Below are 25,113 nucleotides of genomic sequence, written 5' to 3'. Positions count from 1 at the left end.
TGTTAAATGTTCTAACTCCCGTATTCTTTATCCCTCAGAACATCTGCTTTGAGGCCGATGCAAAGCGTGAAGACATGAAATGGCTGGTGAAAACATTGGACTTTTTGCTGAGCCACACCAACGAAGAGCAGGCCACGATCGAGCAGGAAAAGATCGAGAAGCTGATTGCTCGCTACAAAACGCTCATACCGACGATCGAGACCACCATGACCAAGACGGAGGTGTTCGCCAAGTGCTACACGTACCGCCGGGAGGCACAGGAGATATGCGACCTGCTCGATCGCATCAAGTCGCAGGCTCGCAGTGTACCGCCGCCAGAAAGCTACAAGCGCGTGAACGAGATGATCGAAGAGCAGCAGTACTCAATCAAGGAGCTGGACAACCAGCGAGCTCACATCATGAAGATGCTGCAGCGGGGCAAAGATCTGAGCAAAAACCCAAGCGCACCGCAGTTCATCGCGGGTGAGATTCGTCGCCTGGAGACAGGCTGGAACGATACGTACAATGAAGCAGCTGAGAAGGTACGCGCGTTGAAGGCGATCCAGAAAGTTTGGGGCGATTACAACGAGCAGAAGGGACAGATCGTTGGCCTGCTGAACACGGCTGAGATGGAACTGCGCTCGGTCACGCCGTTGCAGACGGATCCGAAGAGCGTCACGCAGGATTTGGAGATGAAGCGCCAGCTGGCATTGAACTTGAAGCAGGCGTCCTCCAAATCACTGCTGCAGTTGAACGATTTGTGCCGTGATTTGGGCATCTCACTTCTGCCGACGACGCGACAAGTGATCGAGAAGGAAGTGACTGATCTGGGCAAGCGGGTTGACAACACGGTCGACTACGTGGAGCAGCGTGTCGTCTACCTTGAAGACTACAGCGACAAGTGGAACGAGTACAAGCAGCGACTGGACAGTCTGAAGAGCTGGGCCAACAACGTGTACCCCAAGATGGTAGCTGCGATCAAGCAGCCACAAATCAGTGCCGAAGATCGAGTGCTGAAGGCGAAACAACTCGAAGGTGTCTTGGGCGAGAAGATTCGTCAGCTGGACGTACTAAACGCAAGCGCTGCCGATCTCGCCTCGAAGGAAGGCAACCTAAGCGAGATGAAGCGCCTAAAGGCGGAGGTCGTCCATTTGCAGGGCACCTTCACTGAGCTGCACCGTATGGTGGACAGCGAGAAGGCGCTGGTCGGCGAAGACTTTGAGACGTGGAAGAGCTACAACCGCGACATGGACAGCCTGAAGGAGTGGGTCGAGCGGGCCAAGCTTGCGCCGGAGCTGGAGCAAATTCGGCCTTCGACCCTACCTGAAGCACGCGCCTACCAGGGCCGTTTGGAAACGTTTAACGAGCAGTGCGAGGGCAAGATGGACGAGCTGCAGAACGTGATCAAGAGCTCACAGAACATCCGGTACGGCGTGAAACCTTCGGAGGAAACGGATCGGTACTACATGATCGTTTCAAGCATCTACGAGAACGTGCAGCATTTGCTGAACAAAACCGGCAAGCTCGTGACGAACTGGGCCCTGCTGGATGGAGATCTGGAGAAGCTGAACCATTTCATTGAGCGGGCCGAGGTACGGATGGGTGAATTAGTCACTGTTCATGCTCCAGGCCTACCCATCGATGTGCTGGAAACGAAGATCAAATCGTTGAAGCTGTTCAGCAACGAAATATCCGAGCAGCAGGCGAAGCTGATCGCGCTCGTCCACATGTTTGATCAGATCAATCACAGCCTGTCGGAGGACGGTGTGAACGGGGTGCGCGATAAGCTGAAGTCGGCCAAGGATCGGCTAACCCGGCTGAGTGATGATGCGCGGGCTCAGATTAACTCGAACTACGAGTGCATTGTGGAGCAGCAGAGCTTTAACACCCAGATGACGGACTTTAGCAACTGGATGGATCAGATACGGACGAGCATTAGCGAGCTGGAGAACACGGCGGTGGATGAAATCGAGCTGGCGGCACAGAACGTGCAGTATCTAGTGCAGCAGCATGCGGACAAGCGCAACACGTTCAACCACATTTACGCGCAGGTCAAGCAGCGGAGCCTGACGAACAATCCGATGGAGAACCAGTTGCTGAACGAAACGTACAGTTCGCTGGCTAGCAACTACCAGAACCTGGAGTCAAGCCTGCTGCAGATGAGGGACTTTTTGCAAAAGTGGCTTGCGTTTTTGCAGTGGCACAATACGACGAAGGACCAGCTAGCGTATTTGCGGGAGAGTATGATCAAGTACGATGTGTCGAGCGAGGAGCAGCTGAACGATGCGAATCGGCGCATCCAGGAAGTGGGTACGGGATTAGAAAACTGGCGCCGTTTGTCCCTTGCCATGGAGCAGGAGCCGTGCATTTCGTTTCACGATAAAGCCCACAAGCCGGTCAGTGCGATTACGATGATTGCGGATCTGGATCATAAGCTTTCGAGCATTCGGTCGCAGGTGGATGGTAAGCTGAAGGAGGTTGAAAATACGAAAGATCGCGTTGCGAAGTTCCACCAGTCACAGAAGGAGCTGACGAATTCGCTACGTGGAATTGAGGAGAAGCTGAAGGGTATCGTACAAGCCGCTCGGTTGTCTACGCTCGACGATGGTATGGAGGATTTGTCCACCCTTAACGAGAAGATCAGTGAACTGTGCAGCGCCAAGGCACAGGTACAGTACGAAGGCAACTTGTTGTTGAAGCAGGACGTTGTTGATACTGGAATTGCAGTCCAGGAAGAGCTGAGCAAGCTCGACAAGAAGGTAACTGATTTGCAACAAGAGTCTGACGAAACGCTGCGCGCCTTCTCCACCACAAGCGATTTGTATGCCGACTTCAACAAATACAACATGAGCTTTGCCAACGAGCTGAAGCAGATCGAGGCGCTCAACAACGCTACGGTGCTGAACTTTGATAGCAAGCCCGCCCTTCAGCAGGCTCTGGATCAGCTGAAGAAAGCGTCCGAGACGATGACGAAAAAGGTGAAGCGAAGCCTCGATGTGGTAGCGGGCAAGGGAAATGAGTTGGCAAAAACCTTCCGTGCCTACAATCCGACCGATTGCGACAACATCCTGGACATCATTCGTCACAACAACGAGCAGTTCAAGGCGAATCTGGAACGCTTGATCGACAACTCGAGCGTGCTCGACCAGAAGGTGGCCCTGTACAAGCAGGCGGAAGAGCTGTACCAAGATCTGGACGAGTGGCTGCAGTCCAAGCGCGATCAGCTGTCACGCGTGCTCGAAAATCCCGGTGAGATCGAGAGCAAAATTGTGACCTACCGTTCGGAGCTCCCGGCCCAGCAAGCGTTCAAAGAAACGCTGGACGGACTGTTGCAGGAGTTTAAGAAAATGAATGGTGGCAGCTTGCCGAAAGACCTGCACAGTATGTCGATGCAGCTGGACGATGCGTTCGCCGCGATCGAAGAAACAGTGGGTCGTTTGAACAACCGAATGTCCGAGTATACTGCCGACGAGCGTCGGTTGAAACATTCGATCAAGGGCATAATTGAGCGCATCTACAGCATACGGGAGGAGATCGTGGGCTGTGATGATATGACGCTGGACAGTGGCAAGCAGCTGGTACATCTCGCTGGATGTCGTGAGTTACGCCGCAAGTTGAACCGAGTCGGAGAGGAAATCACCGATCTGAAGAATGAGTTCGCCGCGATGGAAGCAAAGTACGATCAGGGCATCAAGGAGGCATCTACCGTTGGAAAGGAGATCCAGAATCTCGACCAGCGTTTCGGGCTGGTGATGAACAGCTTGAACGAGGTGGAGACGAAGCTTACCAAGGGTGTGGAGAAGTCGTTCAAGGACAAGCTCGGTGCAGTGGCGCGAATGATTGGGGCGCAGAGTGAAAAGCTGAACTGGTGCGCACCGGAGCCGACGAGCGACAAGTACCAGCTGGAGGTGAAGCGTACCACGCTGAACGATGTACGCACCAGCACCGAGGACTGCGAACGTATTCTGGGTGAGGTGGAACGATCACTTACCGGTGCTGTAGTGGAGCTGTTCACACCGGCGAAGGTTAGCAACATGTCGGACGAAACGCAGGAAGTTAGCAAGCAGCTCGAATCGTTGAAGCGTGCCTTCCAGGAGACGGAGAAGCAACTGACGGACAACATTGCGCTGTGGCTGAGCTACGAAAGTATCTCGGAAGAAGTCATCCACTTCTTGAAGGATCTGGAAACGCGCAATCGCATGGAAACGGTGCTGTTGATCGATTTGGCTACTTTGGGCGAGAAATCAAAGGAAGTTGGCGAGGCACGTGCAACTCTAGAGGAGTTCAAACTGAAGATGGATCAGCTGCAGTCGGTTGGCAATCAGCTGAATGAGGTCAATCCGGAATCACGAGCACTGGTGTTGGTGCATCATCTCCAGAACAAGTACCACACGTTCACTAAGTACTTCGCTCAGCTGCTCGATCGACTGGAGGACGTACGGTTGAAAGATGTGCAGTTCCGGGAAGCGGTTGATAAGATTCGTCACTGGCTGCGCGAGATGCAGAACAAAAAGCATGCACAAAACCTGGGAGCGGAGGCACAAGTACAGGCCCTGTCTGATCGTGAGTACGAAGCTGCCAAGGCGCTGCGAGCTGAAATTCTGTCCAAGGATAGTGCGCTAAACGAAACATGCTCGTTGGGCGAAAATCTTTACGCCGAGGTTAGCGTTGAGTGTCGCGAGAGCATCCGTGATGAGATGAAGCGTCTGCGTGGTGACTACAACGCCCTACTTGAGGAGGTTAGTGGTGGTATTAAGCGCATCGAAGCCGATCTGATAAAGAAAAAGTCGATCGACGAAAGCCACAACCAGCTCAACAATTGGCTGGCGGAGCTGCGAGGCAAGATCACGTCTGGTTTGAGTGACCGATATGCCACGTTGCCAGAGAAGAAGAGCGCCCTATACAGTGGCAAGAACATGCAGAAAGACATCACGGTGCACGAGACGAATCTGGACCAGATTCAGAAGAAGGTGATGGCCCTACCGGATCGAAGCTCGCTCGGACAGATTGAGGAAACGCGCCAGAACTATGGTGCACTGCGGGAGGAGCTCGATCGTAAGGTGGCACTGCTTGAGCAAGCGATCAAGTCGCACGAGCAGTACAACGCTATGCTGGAGAAGTCGCGCGACTGGCTGCTGAAGCTACAGTCTCAGACGGAGGAGATGTTCAGTGACGGTGATCTTACCAAGGCGAAGTTGGAGGAATACCTCATTCTCGTTGACACGGTGCTGACGGAGGAGGAACCGGCGCTGGATGATGTGAACGAGTGTTACAAGCAGTTTGCTGTTGTGATGGCACAGACGCACGAAAACGGTCATTCGGAGTTGCTGCGTGCGTTCGAAGATGGTAAACGCCAGTGGACGACGTTCTTCGACAAGTGCCGTGCGTTCAAGGCTCGTTCGGCTGAGTCACTGAAACAGCTGGACGGTTTCAACGCACGACTGGAGGGAGCGCTGGTTTGGTTGGCGAGCAAGAAGGCCGAAATCAGAGATGCCACTGCACAGGGACCACTCGACGCGAAACAGCAGTGCTTGGAGTCGTTGAAGAAACTGCGTGACGCCATCCAGAGCTACGGTGTGACGGTGAGCGGCATCTTGGAGGAAAGCCACCAGGTGAAGTCAAAGTTTGATGTAAGCGGTAAGGTGGGCCAGCTGCAGAACGAGTATCGCATTGTCGCAGGACTGTGTGCGGAAGCGATTTCGAAAGCCGAGTCTACCCTGCACGATCAGAGCGATTTCAACCAGGCGTACGACGAGTTTGAGGCCCTTTTACGTAAGAATCTCGAGGGACTAGAAGAGTTCCGGGTGCTGGTGGGTGATCTGAGCGTACTGCAAGAGCGTCAGCTCCGGCTGAAGGAGATCGCCTACAAACGGCTTGATGATAGCAGCCCGTACGAAGATCTGATCAATCGGGGCGAGAAGCTGTATTCGTACACCAGTCCCGAGGGTCGTGAGCTGATTCGCCAGAAGCTGGGTGCTATCCGGGATCTTTGGGATCGATTTTCGGACGAGCTGAACACGGTAACTCAGCGGTTGGATCAATGTATTCTTCAGTTTGGAGAGTTTTCACTACAGCAGGAGCAGCTATCCAAATGGTTGAAGGACATTGAAAAGTCGATGGAAGTGAATGCCGAGCTGAAGGCTAACATCCAGGACAAGCGTACCCAGTACCAGAACCACAAGCTAATGCACCAGGAGATTTTATCCCAGGTCGGACTGGTTGAGTCTGTTTGTGCCAAGGCACAGCAGCTGCTTACTCTGACTAAGGATCAGCATCTGCAGAGCTGTGTCGTATCGATCAAGGACACGTATCAGGGCATCGTGCGAAAGTCGGGCGAACTCTTGGAGAACCTGAACGCTTGCGTACAGGCACACCAGAGCTACGTGACTGCTGCCAGCAAACTGCGCAGCTGGATCAACGAGGAGAAGGATAAGGTGTTTTGCTGCGAGGAAACGGGCGGCGAGAAGGGTGAGATCAACAAACGCATCGAAGCGCTCAGCAATCTGAAGCTTGGCAAGGCGAAGGGCGATGAGCTGCTCAACGCCCTGGTACAGTGCTTTGAGGCGATGAAGGAAAGCACATCGGCGGCGGGTATTGGTACGGTCGAAAAGGAAATCGGCGAGTTGCGTAACGAGCTGGCTAGTTTGTATGGACAGATTGAGGAGTTGATCGGTAGCCAGCGCAAATCGCTGACCGGATGGAGTCAGTTCGATCAGGATCTGGACGCGCTTACGAAGTGGTGCCGCTTGATGGAAGGCATTTTCCGCGAGCAGCAGCTATACGATTCGCTCGAGCGCAAACAGCAGCAGCTGGAGGTGTTCCGCAAGAACCAGGAAGCTATCGGGGACAAGCAGAAGCAGATCGACGACTTCGTGACGATGGCACAGGCGCTCTTTACGAAGACGGGCGTGGAGAAGATTAAGTTCTACATCAACCAGCTGATTAATCGCTACCAGCTGCTGCAAGTTCTAAGCAAGGAGGTCGCGAACCGGGCGCAGAACATCGTCAACGATCATAAGAACTATCAAGAACGGTACAACGAGAGCGCCGCTCGGTTAGCCGAGGTTGAGAAAGATCTGGAAGTGCTAGGACAGGAGAAACTCGGCGCAGCCAACCAGTCGAAGCTGCAGCAGTTGGAGATTGAGAAGGAACGATTTGAGAACAATCTGACCAGTCTAGTGACGGCCAGCGAAAAGGTCCTGCCCGAAACGAATACCCAAGGTCGGGAGAAGATTCGCGAGGAGGTGCGTGAGCTGAAGGATCGCTGGGATCAGATCATTGCCGGGTTGAACAACCTAAAGAAGCAGCTGGATGTACGTTCGATCCAGTGGTCCTCATACCAGGACATACTGCAGCAGGTGCTGAGTTGGTTGGACGCTACGGAACGCAAAATCGAGCCAAACGAATCCCAAAGCTGGAACTCCACGCAAGAGATTCGCTCGAAGCTGTTCAAGTACAAGGCGATACTACAAGAGATCAGTGGCCATCGGCGCGTGATCGATTCGCTGAAGGAAAAGGCCGACTCGCTCGGTGCAGACGCCCAGAACGAAGACATCGCGGCAAAGGTGCAGTCGATTACAGAGCGGTATGAGCTGCTGAAGAAGTCGTGCAGTGATTTGATTCGTCGCCTGGAGCAATCGCTTGAGCTGTGCAATAAGTTCAACGAGCTGCAAAAATCGTTGCTAGACGAGCAGGACTATCTGTTCGGGGAGTTGAAGCAGCTGTCCGATGTGTCCGGTAACAAGCGAGCGGTGCAGGAGAAGGTCCAGAAGATCGACGATCTGCAGCAGGCGAACGGCAAGATGGAAGAAAAGTTCAAGAACCTCGCTAAGTTGATTACGGACAATAATGATCTGATTTCGTACGGTGCCAAAACGGTCATGGAGCAGGATCTGCAAAAGATGAAGGCTGACTTTGAGAAGTTTATCGGTTCGATTGGAGACGCCCGAGTGGAGCTGCAGAAGCGTATGCAGCTGTGGGACGATTATCAGCGTGATCTGGATCAGATCAGTGCGTTCTTGGCCGAGGTGGAAGATACTATGCGCGGATATACACTAAAGAGTAGTTTGATCGAGAAGCAGGAGCAGCACGAGTATTATCAGACGCTACTAGGTCGATTGAAGCAGAATGCGCTCGAGTTTGATAAGCTGCTGGACAAGTCGTCGGAGTTGCTCCAGAGTAGTGGTGATACGAAGATATCGTTTAACATGCAGCAGCTGAAGGCACGCGCCCAGTCGGTGGAGGGTACGGTGAAGGAGCTGGCGAAGAAATGTGAGGCTGCTTACGGTGATCACAAGCAGTACCGGCAGCGTTACGATGAGTGTGACAAAGAGTTGGACGAAATTCGAGACGTGTTTGACGGGTGTCGTATGCAGCATGCGCAAAGCATTCAAAGCAGCAATCAACAGGCGGATCCACAGGCAGTTCTCGGAACGATACAGACGCTGCTAGCGAAGCATAATGTGGTGACGGTGCAGTGCAATGCAGTATCGGATAGTGGTGAGCAACTGTACGCTACTACTGCGTCCAAGGGCCAGCAGATGATACGTAGCGAAATCCAGGAGTTGACGGCCAAGTGTGAACGGTTGTTTGACGAGGTTAATGATTATGCCCGCTCGTACGAGGGTCGGCTGGCGAAGCTGTCTGGCTTTATGGAGAAAGCTGATCAGCTGCAGGAGTGGCTGAACAGTGTTGAGGGACAGCTGGGTCGTGGTAGTCTCATACTGAAGCCGACGCTCGATGAGAAGTGTGCCCAGCAGCAGGCTTACGCGGAACTTCTGAACGATATCAAGAACCATCGACCAGAGTTGAACAATGTGCGCGATCTGGTGGACAACATGCAGGAACAGCACCCAACGATCGAACGTCGTATGGCGGAGCTGACCAGTAAGTACGAGGAATGTCTGGAGAAGGCTCAAACGTACGGTGATCAGTACGATCGCATCGTGCACAACCATCGCCAGTACTGCAAGGCCGTAATGGAAACGCAGGACTTTATCGACGCCAACCATAACACGGTAGAGCTGTGGGGTGAAACCGATCTCGACCAGGTATCCTTGATGACGAATTTGGATCGACTAACGGAGCTGAAGAAATCTATCACGGCAGAACAGAACCGGGTGGACCAGATACGCACCTTGGGCGAGGCGACGATCCCAGACACGAGCGACGAGGGACAGGCTAACATCCGCTCACAGATTGACATTTCGCAGCAGGAATGGGAAGGTCTGCTTGCTGCTATTGACAGCACAATGGACGGAATTCGCGGCAAAATGGGCGAATGGAGCGATTACGAGAAGATTCGCACTGATTGTATGAACTGGATGCGCGACATCGATGCGAAGATCCATTCGGTTGATCTGAAGGCGACGCTGATCGACAAGAAGGCAACGCTGGACTATCTCAAGAGCTTGCAGGGTGAGGTAAAGGCGAAGGAGCTCGAGATTGACAACTTCACGGAGAAAGCCCAGCAGCTCTATCGGGGCTATCTGAGCAGTCGCAACTCACAGATATCTGAGTTGGCGGTCAAGTATCAGCAGACGGCAAGCCGCATCAAGGAGCTGGTCGGTCGCTGGCAGCAGTACGTCATCCAGCATCAGGAGCTGGAGACGCGCATCGGCGAGCATCGCGACTGGCTGAACGGTGTGCGGGAAAAGCTGAACTACTGTGCGGATCTGTCCAGCACGTCGGAGAAGGAGCTGCAAAGCAAACTGAAGCTGGTGCAGGATATGATCGTGAACAAGGAGGATGGATCTGGCCGACTGCAGACGATCGTGGATCTTGCCCAGCAGGTACTGGCCTGTACAACGCCATCCGGACATGAGGCGGTTAACAAGGCGGTAGCTGCTCTGCAAGAGGAGTGGTCTTCGCTCGCGTTGCGTATGATCGATATTCGAGCGAACCTTGACGAAGCCATCAACCAGTGGTCCGGCTTTTTGGATCAGGTTAACGATCTGAAGCGCAACATCGAGTGGATGGAGAACGAGCTGAGCGGATTTGTTGAGTTCCAGGCCAGCATGGCCGATAAGCGGGCACAGCTGGAGCGCATCAAGAACACAGAGGAGAAGATCCGACTGGAAAAGATCGAAATCGAACCGTTGAAGCAGAAGACGTCCGAGATGGCCGCGTCTGGACAGCAATCACAAGCGGCAGCGACAGCGCAACAGATTCTCAGCAAGTTTGACTATCTGGCGGAGAAGATTAGTAAGATTCTGACCGATCGGGAGGACCAGTACCGTGACCATCGGCTGTACAAGGAAGCGTACGACGATCTGTTCAATTGGATCAGCCGAGCCCGGGAGAAGCTGCCGTGCGTGAAGCAACAGTCGCTAAGCGATAAACTAACGATGGACAGTGCGATCGCACCGCTCGATGCGCTGATGAACAAGAAGGCACAGGGTGAGCTGCTGGTCGAGCATCTCGTACACACGGGCGAGGTCGTGATGGCTTCGACGTCCGAAAAGGGCAAGGAAGCGATCCGCAGCGACATCAACGGACTGAAAGCAAACTTTGAGTCACTGTTCGGGGATATCGACAAGCAGAAGCGGGATCTCGAGAAGACGCTCAACTTGCTGCGCGAGTACAAGGAAGAGTACGAGCGACTTTCCGAGTGGCTGCAGCAGGTCGACATTTTGGTGAAGAACCACAAGCTTGCGATGTGTTCGAATTTGGCCGAAAAGGAAAAGCAAGTGCGCGAGATGCGTGAGCTGATCGGTAAGCTCGAGAAGGGCCAAGGAGAAATGGATAAGTTCAACGCATTTGCGGCACCGCTGCTGCAGTCCCATCTCGATACGTACATCGGCAATCAACTGCGTCATCTGAACTCTCGCTACCAGGTACAGGTAAATCTGGCCAAAGATGTGTTGAAGAAGGTTGAAACCAATCATGATCTGCACCGCGAGTATAAGGACAACCTAACGAAGGCGAACGCTTGGATCGAGAATGCGAAGGAGATCGTTCGCTACTCGACCGAGAATGTGGACAGCGTGAGCAAGGACAACTTGGAGAAACGATTGGCGAAGATTGTGGAGCTGATACAGCAGCGTGAGCAGGGCCAGAACTTAGTAAATGCCACCGTCAACACGGGCGAAAAGGTTGTGAAGAGCACGAAATCCGACGGCAAGGAGGTGATCAACAGTGAGATCAAGGACATTCAAACGAACTGGGACCGGCTGGTGAAGCGCATGTCCACGGCGAAGGTGCAGCTTGAGACGAACTTGCTGCAGTGGGCCGACTACAGCTCGAGCTACAACCATCTGCAGCAATGGATTCAGGATCGCGAAAGCAAACTGCAGCAGGTGTGCGAGCAGAAGGTCGTTCGCTTCCGGTTGGGTGGAACTTCGAGCAGCCTGAGCAGTGGTTTGAACGAACGAAGGGCGAATCTGCGCCAGGCGAACGATATCGTGCAGGACATCGTAAGCTTCGAGCCGATGATACAGTCCGTCGCTAGCAAAGCTTCGGATCTGCGTCAAACGTCACCGGCTTCGGAGATTTCCAACAAGTACGAAACTCTGAGCAAGCAAGCGAAGGAGATGTTCGAGAAGCAGAAGGAAACGGTAGAACTGCATCAGGCGTTCATCGACGCTAGCAACGAATTTGCGGCCTGGATCCGCAACGCCAAGGAGTGTCTGAACAAGTGTTCGGATTCACGCGGCGACAAGGAGACGCTCGTTTCGAAGATGACCCAACTGAAGATACTGGACAACGATGTGCCGGTCGGTCAGAAGAAGCTCGAAAAAGCGCTCGAACAGGCGGAAGTTGCCTGCCGCAACGTGGAAGGCGAAGAGGTGGAAGCGATCGAGAAGGAGGTAGCGATTTTGCAGGAGGAGTTCGACAACTACTGCATAGCGCTGAAGAAGATTAGCGGCGCGCTGGAGAACGGTATCGTGCGCTGGACGGAGTATGACGATCAGTATGGTGTTGCGCTGAAGTGGTTAGACAGCATCGAGCAAGAGGTGCAGACGTACAACAAGATGCAGGCCAATCTGCAGGAGAAGAAGCGCGTGCTGGAGGAGTTCCAGGACAAGCTGCAGACGCTGTTCGACTGGCAGCGCGAGCTGGATAGTTTGAATATGCGTGCTCAGGTGTTGTTGGAGATTTGTGCCGATACGCGTATCAGTAATGGTGTTACGCAGCTCACGACCAAGTACAATGTGTTGTTGTCGATTGCGAAGGAGATTATGCGTCGGCTCGAACTGCACTACCAGGAACATCAGCAGCACAACACGCTGTACGGTGAGTGTCAGGATTGGTTGGATAGGATGCGCGAGAAGCTGAACGAATGCGAATCCGTGCCGCACACGGTGGCGGAAACGCAATCCAAGCTTAACATTGTTAAGGGCATTAGGCAGTCGTTGGAGCAGGGCCAGAATAAGCTGCGCTATCTGATTGAGCTGAAGGAGAAGATTGTTCTCAGCACGGAAACGAGCGGAGCATCGAAGATCGAAGAGGACACAGAAAACCTCAAGACGGAGTACGAATCGCTGATGGTGGACATTACCGAGACGCGCCAACGACTCACTAATCATCTGGCACAACTCGAGGACATCGGCAAGCTGTCCCGGATGGTTGCCGAATGGGTTGAGGAGGTGCAGGGCAAGCTGGACGCTGGCGAGACGATGCAGAACGAACTTGCCGATAAGCGTGTGCTGCTGGAGAAGTACCGCGCCATTCAGCGAGAAACGGGCAACTACAATGAGCTGGTCGAGAAGATCAAGTCCAAAATGACCGACAACGCCAACATTGACGTCGAAGAGTTCAACAAGATCCTTACCGACTACGAAGCGATCGTGGCAAAGGTGGTAGCTGAAATCGAGCGACTCGAGAACCAGGTCAACAATCACGAGCGCTTCAAGCAGGCGCTGGGAGAGCTGTATGAATGGATGAAGACCACGCGTCAGACGATCCAACAGTCATCCGACTTCCACGGTGACAAGGAGCACATTGTTGGAAGGATCGAGAAGCTGAAGGGCATCGAGCTTTCGTTCACTGATGGAAAAGTACTGCTGGACAATACGGCCGACATGGGCAACTCGCTGGCCGCGATCAGTGGCCAGGAGGGGCAAGCTACGATCAAGCAGGAACTGCTGCAAGCTCGGGCCGATTGGGAAGAGCTTGAGGAGCTGGCACGAAGCTCCCGCCAAACGCTGGAAGATTGTCTAGCGTCATGGGACAGCTTCTTGGACAAGTCGGAAACGCTGGGCACATTCCTGGAGGAGTACAACGTGAAAGTGAACGGATACGGTGCGAGCGAAGGAACGGCCGATCAGGCCGCAGTACTGAGCGAGCTCAAGGTAAGCAGGAGTTTGCTTGTTTGATGCCATTCAAATTTCGTTGTTAATCTTTACACTTTGATAACTTGTAACAATTCAATCAAATCTTGTTCCTGGTAATTAATCTTAATAACCTTTCACCCTGCCGACTCCGATTGAGAAGTTGAATATTCTTGGTTTATTCATGTTATCTTATTTCTTCTCTTCTTCCATGAACCACCTGCACGTTGACCATCATCAACCGACGATTGATATATTATGTGTGTTGTGTTCCTCAATGTGTCTGAAACGACTCATCCTACCGTGATTGCATGATTTTGCCGAAATCGAACCTATCCATCCCCTTGTTCCGGTGCACAGCGCATTCAGGATTTGATTCTGACGAAAAAGAGTACCGTCGAAGAGTTGAACGACGTGTGCGAAGCACTGATGGAGAAGAGCGCCTGCTCGACCGTTCGCGATCGTACCGTCGATCTGCAGAAGAGCTACTCGACATTGCTTGGAAAAGTGCAAGGTAATGGCCCTGTGTCCTTTAGTAAAATTCAGGGGATATATGTGCCTTCTATGATAGTTTTGATTTTGTATCTGTGTGATATTGAAGATGTTGATCGAAGACTTACAAATTCATTGATTATATTTTCCTCTTTTGCCAGGATTCATCACCAAACTAGAGAAAAACCTCGTCAGCCATACCGAGTTCCTGTACTACAAGGAAGAGATCAACAAGTGGTTAAACGATGCCAACGCTACGATCAAGAACTGTAGCGATGTAGCAGCGGATGATGTGCTTGTGATCAGACAGAAGGTGGTACAGCTGCAGTCACTATCCAACTCAATCCCGCAAGGGCAGAAACTATTTGAGATGTTGCAAGATTCCTTCACCAAATCTTCCTACCTCTATCCGGAAGACAAGCAGACGACGATGTTCCAGGACATTTCGGACATTCGCGATTCGCTCGATACGGTCATCATCGGTATCAGCTCGTCGCTGAACAACTTGAACGCGCAGGCAAGCCGTTTAGAGTCGTACGAAGAGCTAAAGCGACGCATTAACGAATGGCTCGCCACGACCGAGGGTGTGTTCGAGGCGCTGCCTGAAACGCACGGCGAGATGACGGAGGTGAAGACACTGCTCGAGCGCCTGAAGCACATCCAGACGGAGATCTCGTTTAAACAGTCGGATCTGGAAAATCTTCAACTGGAAGCGGCTAACCTCTTTGACGTTAACAAATGCTCGGCCGAGATGGAACGTGTTGCAAGTCTGCAGGCTCGTTGCTCCAAGCTGAGTGAAAAGTGTTCCTATCAAATTCGTAACCTAGAGACGGAGCTGGACGATCAGATGGCGTACTATCAGAATCTCCAGGAGATAGAGAAGTGGCTGCTGCAGATATCCTTCCAGCTGATGGCCCACAACTCGCTGTACATTTACAATCGCGAGCAAACGCTGGAGCAGATTGCGCAGCACGAGAAGCTGCTGGACGAGATTCAGCGTTATCAGGTCAATATCGATGATTTCAATGCGAAGGGTCAGTCTCAGATCGAGCGATACATTCTGAAGGCGCCAGCCATCAAGAGTCGCATCGAAACGCAAATGAAGAACATTCGCGACAGCTACAACTCGCTGCTGAACACGTCGGTGCAGATTAAGAACCGACTGCACGACTCGCTCAACAAGTTCCAGGAGTACGAGGATACGCTGGACGACATCAATCGACAGCTGGACGAAACGGAACCGCTAGTGGCGGAGGAACGTTTGTTGGAGGTTGTGGACTATGCCGTTGGGCAGTCACAGCTCGAGAAGGCGCAAGGCATACACAATAAGTTGCAGGTGGAGAAGAGCCGTCTGATGTTTGCTGTGCAGGCTTGCGAAGCCGCTACCGCTAGCATTAGCCGTCCTAGCTCACCGATGGACAACGTTTCGCAGATGATCCCCGAGAAAGAATTGATGGTGCGGGCACGTCTGGAAGATTTGATTGATGATGTGCAGCAGTGGATTGCCGAATTGATTACCTCGATCAATGATTGCGAACGGCAGCAAAAGCAGAAGGTTGAGCTGGAGAACTGGATCCAAAAGCAGAAGGCGATTGTCGCCGACTGGGGTTCGAAACCGTGCAAGTTTAGACCGGAAGCGGCAGAGCAGGAGCTGCGTGCGATGAGCGAACTGTCACGCACGATCACAGTCAAGCGTGATGATCTCCAGGGTGAAACCGAGCAGGACTATCGGTTGCGCGAGGAGCTCGAGAAGTTACAGGGCAGTCTGAAGAAGGTGATCGATCGCAAGAAGGACGATCAGCTGGCAATAGAGAAATATCGTAAGAACTACGAGGACGTGCAGGGCTGGTTGGATGCAATCACGAACCAGATCGATAATGTAGAAAAGGGTGGTGGTCTAAGCTGTAAGCAGAAGCTCGAGAAGATCTCCAACATTAAGCGCATTCTGGAGAACGACTGTGAGATGATAGCGAACTTCAAGCGCAATGGTGATCACATCGTGGAGCTGGTTAGCAATCTCGATGCGCAGCAGGTAACGGAGCAGTTGAAATCGATCGACCGGCGCTATAACGACATCACGAAGCGTTTGAACCGTCGGTTGGATGTGATTGATTCGACGAGCAAAATGTTTGGCAAGCTGCGGAGTGACATTGGTGAACTATCGCAGTGGGTAGTGGATAAGAATGGGTCGCTGGATGTGCCATATCAACTTGGATCGGATACGAAGTCGGCCGAGAATCAGCAGCAAGCGTTCAGATCACTGTTGAAGGAAATTGAAGGCAAGCAGTCGTACGTTGATACACTTGGCAAGCGTTTCTCGAGCATTCAGTCCGATCTGGAGCCGAATGAAAAGCAACAGCTGGAGACGGAACTGCAGACGCTGACCAAAAACGTTGGATTGCTCAATGAGCGAGTGCGTGCCGAGTTGGACAAGATCGTCGAGGACATCCTGTGCCGTAAGAACATGCACAACAACCTGGATGTTACGCGGGCCTGGATTAAAACGAAGCAGAACGATGTAAACAAGATATCCGACCAAATACCGCTGCTGTCGAGCAACGTGAACTCGGAGATCAAGCTGTGCCAGCGCCACGCGCAGACGATACGGGAGTTTGAAGAGAACGCCTTCAAGGATGTATCGAAACAGGTACGCGAAATTATGAAGGATTGCAGTGAGGAAGGCAAGGCAAAGCTGGCCCAGGAGTTCGGCGACATCGAGTCCAAACTGAAAGAGCTGGTGGAGAGCTGCGCTCGGAAGATCGAGTTCATGGAGCGAGAGCACGGCAAGCGGCGTGAGTTCGAGGGCCGTAAGGATCGTGTCTGGAACTGGCTGAACGAGGCGGAATCGATCGTGTCGGCGGACATTCGCACCACGAGCTACGAGATACTTAAAGATCAGAAGCAAAAGTTCGACAAACTGTGCGGTGAGTGTGATGTGATGAAGGGTGTCGTGAAGGAGGCTGAAGAGTACAAGAGCGCCATCCTGCCGACGCTGAACGAGCTGGACAAGACGAACATCAACAACCAGGTGAAAGTGATGCGCGAAAAGTGGAACGCAATCAGCAACGTGCTGAAGGTGAAGTGTAAGAAGCTGGAAGATCATCTGGTAGAGTACGAGGACGCGCTGGCGAAGATAAAGAGCTGTGCCGCGTTCCTGGTGCAGGTGCAGGGTCGGCTGAAGGAAATGAACCGACCGGTGACAAGCAGGATTGAAAACATTCAAGACTTCCTGCTGGCGTACGAGCAGATACTGGGAAGGTTGAAGGACAAGCGGCTAGAGATGAGCACGATCTTGTTGACCAATCTGCCCCAGCTGCGGGAAAATTCTGCGAAACTGGAGGAGATGATCATGGGCATTGAGGAGCAGCTGCGACGGCTGAAGGCGATGTTGCTGCTGAAGGAACAGTTTATCGGAGCAATCAACGATATTGTGAAGTTGATTGCGAAGATCAACACGGACTTTAACACGGTGGACAACTTTAGTCCGACGGTGGACGAGCGGCTGATGCGGTACAGTGAAATTCTGCAGAGTATTGAGGAGTGCGAAGGTCTACTGGTGGCCGCGACGGATAAGGGTCACCAGATCGCTAGCGACGGCACCGATCTGGACCGGCACAACATCATGGATCAGATTCATTCGCTGCAGCAGCAGCTCGGTTCGATCAAACGATCGATCGAGCTGGAGCAGGACAAGTACCAGAAGCAGCGCGCCTACCACAAGACCCTGTCGAACGATCTGTTCGCGTTGGTGGATTGGTTCAAGGACAATGATGAGCACATCCGGTCGCGTCCACTGTTTGGTTTGGATCTGAAGATGGCCGACCAGCAGCACAGTGCACACATTGCGTTGGCTGGCAAAGCGAACATCAATCTGAAGATGATTGAAGATTTGCTTGGGAAGTTAGCGCACAGCGACAGCAAACTGCCCGACGATCTGCAGGACATGGTAGATCGTGCGAGAGCGCTGCAGGAAACTATTCCGGCAGAGTTGACAGCTCGTGAAGCCTATCTCACCCAAAACCGTCAGTACCGGCTGGAGTTCCGTGACAGTATGGAGCGCGTTAAGAAGTGGTTGATGGTGGCCGAGGAACGATTTGAGCACACGAAAACATTCAGCTTCGATCAGGAGAAGATTACGGTGGCGTTGAAGGAGCTGGAAGATTTCCTGCACGGTGAGGCGGAAATTCGTACGCTTCTGTACGGTGCCATCCAGGAGCAGGCCGATCGGTTGTGGAATTCGTTGAGTGAGCTGGACCAAAACCAGTGTCTTGGTGAGTTGCAGCAGTTGAAGAATCGGTTGAGTGAAGTGTCGCATCGTGCCGCGGTGCAGCAGACCGAGCTGCTGTCGAACAATGACCTAGTGAAATCGTACAAGAAGCATTCGAGTGCAGTGAACAGTGTGCTTGCCAAGAGCAAGTTAGACGATACGATCCTGACCATCCCGACGCTGCCGGCCCGTATTGATCACATCAACGTGTTGCTCAACATGCTGCAGGTGAGTGAAATAATACTGAGTGATTTATTTACGAAGATTAGATTTACAGAAATATTCCAAGTAGATTCTAGATAACCAATACAGATTTTTGTAAATAATGAGTTACTTCTCGGGCGTCACATTAACGTCGTCGAGATCGACTCGTGCTGCGATTTCTTGCCGTCGAGCGTGATCGTGAACGTGACGAGGACCGTCGCTTTGATTGGGGACGCGCTCTACTCGTGCTAGTAGACGCACGGCGTGTACGGCGCGCCGCTGATCTTGACCGTGACCGAGATCGAGAGTTGCGCCGTTTTCTGGAACGTGCCGCAGCTTCGCGTTCTTCCCGTTCGCGCTGTTCACGCATTCTGCGGTAGATAGCGATGGCACGTATTTGAGCGGGACTGCGCCGTTGCGTCATGCCCGGTCCCATGCAGTCCATTGGGTGGTTCGATGAGGTAGCCACATCCTGGTTAGCTGGATCGAGAGCTGCGGCAAGTGTTTGCGGCATGGTTTGGACAATTTCTTGCAGTTCCATTTGGAATGATTGCGTTTCTGGCAAGAACCATTTGTTCGCTAGTGTGTATGTATTGTTTCTTGCATTCCGCCGGATAAGGCCCATTCTTAAGGCACCTTCGAGTGCTTCTTCGGTGGGGGACTTGAGATCTCCCTCCGGTATCTCTGAGGTGCTACTGAACTGTGGCAGCTTTTCACATATGCTAAGGACATCCTCTGGGGGACAATGATGTATAAAATTTGTGTATTTTTCTACAAAAACAAGGTGAATATACTTACGAGGGGTCCCAGAATTGTGCAAAATATTCAAAATATACGGCATCATTTTTTCAAAACGTTTGCGTTACTGCTGGTGGGTGAATAGATGCCTACTTTGCTGGTAGGAAGCTTGACATACAATCACGCAAAAATAAACCTCTGCATGCTTTGATTAGAAAATATGAGTGGTTCCCTGATACATCTGACTCGAGAAGTTCTTCTTAGCTAATCGATAATATCAGCTTATACATATGCTTATCATAAAGGTGAAGAACCATCCAACTAAAACAGTAAAGTTGTTGCGTGCGGGTGACACACGATCCGGATGGGGATTGAACCCGTCCGGCCTTGCAACAGTGATTCAAACCTTCTCGACGTCCGAACGGCCCCGAGATCAAGAAGTATGTTAAGAATTTCAAAAAGAAACCCACAACTGTGATAACATTGTAAAAATTATGAAGGAACAGCGAAGAACTTGAGGAGGGAATTTACGATATTATGCTAATTATAAACAACAATAGTAGTTAGGGATAGGTAGAAGAATCAAACGGTCTAAGTGATCTTAATCGATCTAATTGATTTAAAATGTCCATTTGCCACGAAATAATTCATTTGCTTGACTGATTTTAATAGCTTTGTTTGCGTCGAAGTAAGTTGTTTGTGCATATATTTCGAGCTAGGCATAACAACTCCGGAAGAAGACATAGCGAGGGCCCATGGGAGCATTGTTGACAAACTGGTAGCGTTCTTCGCTTAACCGAATTGAAGAATCTTCTTCCAAACGGCCGCATAAAACAGGTTTTTTACTTCGGCCACAAGGGAATTGGAATAAAAAAAACGGCTTCACCACACGCCGGTGACAGTGAAAGAAGCAGCACAGTCAACGCTGTGTTGATAAAGGTATTTAAAAACAAAAGCTTTTCTCTCCACAAAGGAATTGTCTCACTGGTTTGATGATAATGTGGTGTCAAGATAATTTAAGATGACGACACCGATCGTAAACCAGAATGAATCAGATTTTTACCTTAGATAACACCCCTTGATAGAGCGTGGTTGAATGTCTTTTAACTTCTTTTTTTAAAGGAATGCTATCGGACCGGCTTTTAATGATAACGCAGATCAAATATTGTTATCTGACTTACTGACTTACATTCTCCATACATACACAGGGCTTAAATATACTCATATCAACAAACAACCACCACAGGAATACCAAAATAACTTGCCTTGATCGATTAGTAACGGCTAATCAGCCTGATGGCGCTAGAGGTCATGCGTTCGGTTGCGTACGGGGTGGCTTCTTCCGCAGTCTACCAATTTCCCGAAAGCGTCTGACCTTCAGCGGCTCTCGATACCAGCTGTACGTGCGAAGGCACGCCCGTCTGTAGTTGGTTGACGGCACAACAAAATATTGTGACATACAATCAGCCGGAACAACCGTCTGGCAGTAGTAAAGACGATCGGTCAATTTGAATCGCTCGCAAATGAACGGGATACGCGGGAGGAACAGGCGGACACAGACAGTGCAAGCGGTATGCGGTGACAAATACTTATTTATAACTAGCAAGAATGATCCACTGTTGCCTTTAGCGCGGCACCATCGAGTTCGTTGCTTGCTGAAAATTAGCACGACAAATCGGGGCGCCATCTTAGACCTGGCACCCCAATTTTCAACTGACATTTCGGGCGTTTGTTTTCTGTGCTGTACCGAGTTGGCACTTGGCCAACGTTGCGCACACGGCAAGCCACATCAAAAGAGAGGTACAAGACTTTCGTTTTCCTTCAGTCACGTGAGTACGTCACGTTGAGTGTGTGTGTTGATGGATGAGCTGGGGATCGTTAGGCGCAGGCACATCTTCCACAAGAGTCGCCTGCCTGCAAGCAAAATGGGCGAAAAATGAGGCTATGAAATTGCAGCCCATATTGCAGCAAGATTCTTTTTCGAAAGGTGTTAATGGCTCCATCCGGATCAGTTAGGGCGTATGAATGACCTCAGCATAGGATCAGTTGAAGTTGGACACCTGATGCTGATGTCATATCGATTTCGCACGCGCAGAGCAGTAGAAAGGCTACTGCTGCAACAAGCAGTTAGGGTTAGAGGGGTGCCTAAAAATAAAGAAACTGCCTCTTATTCATGCTCGGGTTGCGTGTGTCTCGCCACAGCAGAAGAAGCAGGGTAGTACAAGTAAATATTGATCACACGATACCCCGTCACTGACAGGTTCTTCATGTTTTTTTTTATTTTTCTTTCCCGTGAGGGAAGTTGACCAAACGCTAGCTGCAAACAGTGGACGTGAAATGGTCGAGCGCGTTCAGCCGTGGGACGATATTTATATTCGATGATGGCATTTTTTGGCGCAAATCGTGGTGTTTGCATGCGCCACGGCGCACGCTGTTGTTAGCTCTCGTGGCGCTCAGCCGAAGACTCTCGAGGGGCCGGTTTTATGTATTAGATTGAGCAGAGAAAGAGTTAAGTGAAACAAACTCGAGAGAATGAGCTGAGAGATGAGACTACGAAAACCGTTTAGTGTTGGTTGTTTTTTTAGTAAGATGTGGCAAAACATGGAAGATGAGCTCCAATGAGAAGCTTACTCAAAGATTGCGGAAGAGAAGCAGAGATCCATCCAGCAGGTTGTTTTGACCTCTCTGAGAGATTGGATGGCATCAAACAAGTAAAGGTTTTTTTTTATTCATTCAACAAGATTTTTTCATTCATCGCTTCCATATGTGTGTGAAACATCATCAAACATGGATTGTGCGAACACACAAATAAAGATCACGAAACTACAAGATGAACCCCATCCATTCTCGTATTGCGGGCGTTTAAAGAAGCATGTTTATTGTTGTATGACACCATACACTTAAAATCACAGTTCGGATTTAAACCTCTCAGCGCTTCTCTCGCCGAACGAGCAAAGCACGAAATGAGTAATCTTCTCTCCCAACCGCCACAAACTCGCTCTCAGACTCGCTAGATAAGCTCAGAGCCGTACACATGCATTAGGCACGATCGTCTGTGGGTCAGTTGGTGGCGATTCTGCTAAAAATAATTCATTACACGAACCGAATTAAGTAAGACAGCATCGAATTCGCAAGCGAATTCTGTGTCGACGGAGGCGACGGCAAACTAGGAGTGAAGTTTTTTGGGCATTAACATTTGGCGAGGTAGTAGAAAGCAGTGGGAAAGTGCTGTAGCTGGAAATACAACATTCACAGGTGTGAAAAATTAGTGTCCTTTGTTAATCTTTTTTATACATTTCTTATCATCAAAAATAGGTGCAGCAGAACGAGCTCGATATCCTGAACGAACTATCGCAGCAGATAGTGAACCGCGCGGATCAGTACAATCGGGACCGGGTGCAGAAGGAGACCGGGGACGCGAATCGGCAGTGGGCCGCCAACACGTCGCTGCTGGAAACGTTGCGCGAAAATCTCGTCCAGCTACAGCAGCAGTGGGACCAGCTGGAAAGCATCCTGCAGGAGCTGGAGGTGAAGTCGAACCTGCTGCTCGAGAAGGACCGAGGATTGGATTTGGTGGTCCACTCGCGCGATCAAACCGAGGCGAAGAAGCACATTGTGGAGGTAAGTGTGCGATTGCGCGTCTGGAGATCATATTTCGCAACAGCGCTTGTCTACTCGTCGAGCAAGTGATGATGATGTACCGATCTACCGTGGATGTGCGAATTTTACTCCTACTCCACTAAAAATAGGACTACTTTCTACGACCGTTGGGACGGGTGCGAGAAATGAAATGGAACAGAATATTGGTCATCTTCATGCGGTGTGATTTTAGCTAATTTTGAATTAAACGACTTTCTCTCCTACAACCCGTTCTCTCTTCACAATGAGGATGTCGATCATGGTTTGACATACCGGGCGTCTCCACCGGGAAGCACGAGCTTGCTGCGACATTGACAGTGACGTCAGCGTTTGTTTGCTGTTTGCCATGAGCTGTACTTTGTACGATGATGATGGTCAAAGAGGGGGGGGGGGGAGGCTACAAGTAGCCGACGGTGCACCGTGCAATGATCTCATCGGTGATATCTTTCTGTGTGACTGGCTTTTTAACGATCAACGACAACTCGAAGGCAAGAGTGTACGAGACGATACGCACATAAAGTGTGCTGAGTGGCGCTGCTGTCGCACAGCCCAATATTGTTTGGGTTCATTGAAGGTGAACTGTTGTAGATGTGCGCCCTCCCAGCAGGTGTGTGAGTGCGTTGTCAACCGGTCAGACATACAACTGTCGATGTTGTTTGGTGGCCTTAATGGGAATTATTCTCCGGCAGTGTTGAGAATTATGTAAATAACACACGCGCGAAGGTGAACAAGGGGAAGGATCATATTTTAATGTCACTCTCTACAAAGTTAACCCCAACAGAGGATGGTGAAAACAACATTTGTATTAATTTTTGTTTACCATTTATAGGAATCATCCTTCAAACATGCTTCCTGCAGGCGATGACGATCGATAACCATGTAGCACATTTCGTGTCGCAAGGGTCTGCGTTTCTGCCGGTCGATCGAGTTTATTTTTAGTAGATCGATTGGCCCGCGTCTTTTGCGTGCACATCCATCCAGTTTGTGCGAAACTTTTGCTTTTGCGGCCTTTTTGTGGTTTTGCCGTTTACGTGGCGTAGCTTTTCCGGAAAATTTGTTTATTTAGCTTAGCCGCCCACCGTAAGTGTGTGTGTGCTCCGTCCGGTGTTTTTTTTATTTGTTTGTGGGAGCTGCCTCCGAAGTCGGAAAAGACATAAATGTAACATCGTTAAATCAATATTATTGTTGCACTGTGTGTAAACGACTTCAATGAAGGTCGTACCCCAGTTTGAAGGTTTTTCAGAGACATTAGTAAATAAACGATAGAGACAGTGGATGGCGTGTTGCGAAACTGAACGTTTCATATCGATTGTTACGCGACTGTAAGGGAAAGCTAATCAATAGTTCGATCTTTCGTGTAACTCTTCTTGCTGGATGTCCCAAACTGCCGGTGTTCTTAGTGGGAAAGATGTCGGGAATCTTTCTGCGATTTAATTTCATTCTCTCTTCTCACACCATTCACCAGAACTTGCTGGAAGACAAGACCGCCCTTGGTCAGCTGAACACGAAAGCGAACGCACTCGCCAAAACGCTCATCAAAGCCCTACGCGAACAGAAGCTGCTGCCGCAATCGCTCGAGGAAAAGCTAACGCATCTGAACGACATCAACACACGGTAAGTGGGGGGGGGGGATCGGGGGACAGAGCAAAAAAAAAACGTCACGCGCCGGAAAAATGGCATCAGAATGTCCAGAAACCTCGCTGCTCGTGGTTCTTGGCATACTCAAACACGGTAAAGGACGAAATTCACAGAAACGACGCACAAAATCCAAAGTCAGTGTTGTAACAATCAGTCACGACCCACAGAACAATCCCATACGACCACATGGTTGGCTGACGGGAGAGAGAGAGAGTGGAAGCCGGAAGCCGCCCAACGAGTTGTGCGATGCATTTGCACACACCGAATGTGTGATGTCATCGTACCGGCTTCGCGGAATGTTTCGAGCAACTACATCAACAACAACTGTGCGCGCTGCCTCACGTCATCCCTGGTCCTCTGGACTGATTGAGTTTGAAGGGGGTTTTGGGTAGGAGCACCGGCGTTGTGTTTGTGTGGCATGAGTAAGATTTTTTTGTTCACTTTATTCCTCCAAAAGGGAGAATCTACAAAAACTATAAACGGTGGTTGGTTTTGCGGCGATGAGAACACTGAGAAAGCTCTCACGGCGCTCCCACATGGAGGCGCTTACTCATCGCCATCATCGCGCGAGGAGGTCAGTTCGTGCGAGCAAATGCATTGCACTGCGAATGCCTTCAGAGAGTGGTGTGGCGATGAGCGAATAATCATATTCTGTTTGCTGCTGAGAAGAGCGAGAGAGCGAGCTCACCCCATACACCGGTTCAAGGGTGGTGGAATTCCGCGAGCGCTCACCATCGCAATCCACTGCAGCTCGGCACATCTTGGCTCATTCGTGTTGAATAGTTTGAAGCATACGGCTGTGAACGTGTGGACGGTGCATAGATATACAGTGCATTTCTAAGCGTAAGAGAAGGGTGTATCAGTTACCAAAAAAAGTGCATTCTG

General features: G+C 50.9%; 2 protein-coding genes across 8 annotated transcripts in view; one reads left to right on the top strand and one right to left on the bottom strand.

Annotated features, from left to right (window-relative positions):
* LOC121595288 (nesprin-1) overlaps window positions 1-25,113 on the top strand; it is an 85,480-nt gene that overhangs the window by 23,708 nt on the left and 36,659 nt on the right. For all 7 annotated transcript variants that reach the window (XR_006005150.1, XM_041919161.1, XM_041919166.1 and 4 more), the window contains 5 exons: window positions 39-13,271; window positions 13,611-13,764; window positions 13,904-18,237; window positions 22,267-22,572; window positions 24,056-24,204. Coding sequence is in view for 6 of the 7 variants with exons in the window: in XM_041919161.1 (XP_041775095.1) it covers window positions 39-13,271; window positions 13,611-13,764; window positions 13,904-18,237; window positions 22,267-22,572; window positions 24,056-24,204 (18,176 nt within the window). In the remaining variant the exon portion in view is untranslated. The remainder of the gene's footprint in view (window positions 1-38; window positions 13,272-13,610; window positions 13,765-13,903; window positions 18,238-22,266; window positions 22,573-24,055; window positions 24,205-25,113) is intronic.
* On the bottom strand, window positions 18,239-19,146 carry LOC121595290 (serine/arginine repetitive matrix protein 2-like). Its single transcript, XM_041919168.1, has 2 exons — window positions 19,012-19,146; window positions 18,239-18,948 (listed from the first exon to the last, which is right to left on the bottom strand). Exons 1-2 carry the CDS (start codon window positions 19,055-19,057, stop codon window positions 18,359-18,361), a joined length of 636 nt encoding a protein of 211 aa, XP_041775102.1. The 5' UTR covers window positions 19,058-19,146; the 3' UTR covers window positions 18,239-18,358.

This window comes from Anopheles merus, chromosome 3R (genome assembly GCF_017562075.2).
Source record: "Anopheles merus strain MAF chromosome 3R, AmerM5.1, whole genome shotgun sequence".
NCBI classification, from domain to species: Eukaryota; Metazoa; Arthropoda; class Insecta; order Diptera; family Culicidae; genus Anopheles; species Anopheles merus.
Note: the sequence above shows the minus strand (reverse complement) of the source record. Positions and strands in the feature narration are given on the sequence as shown.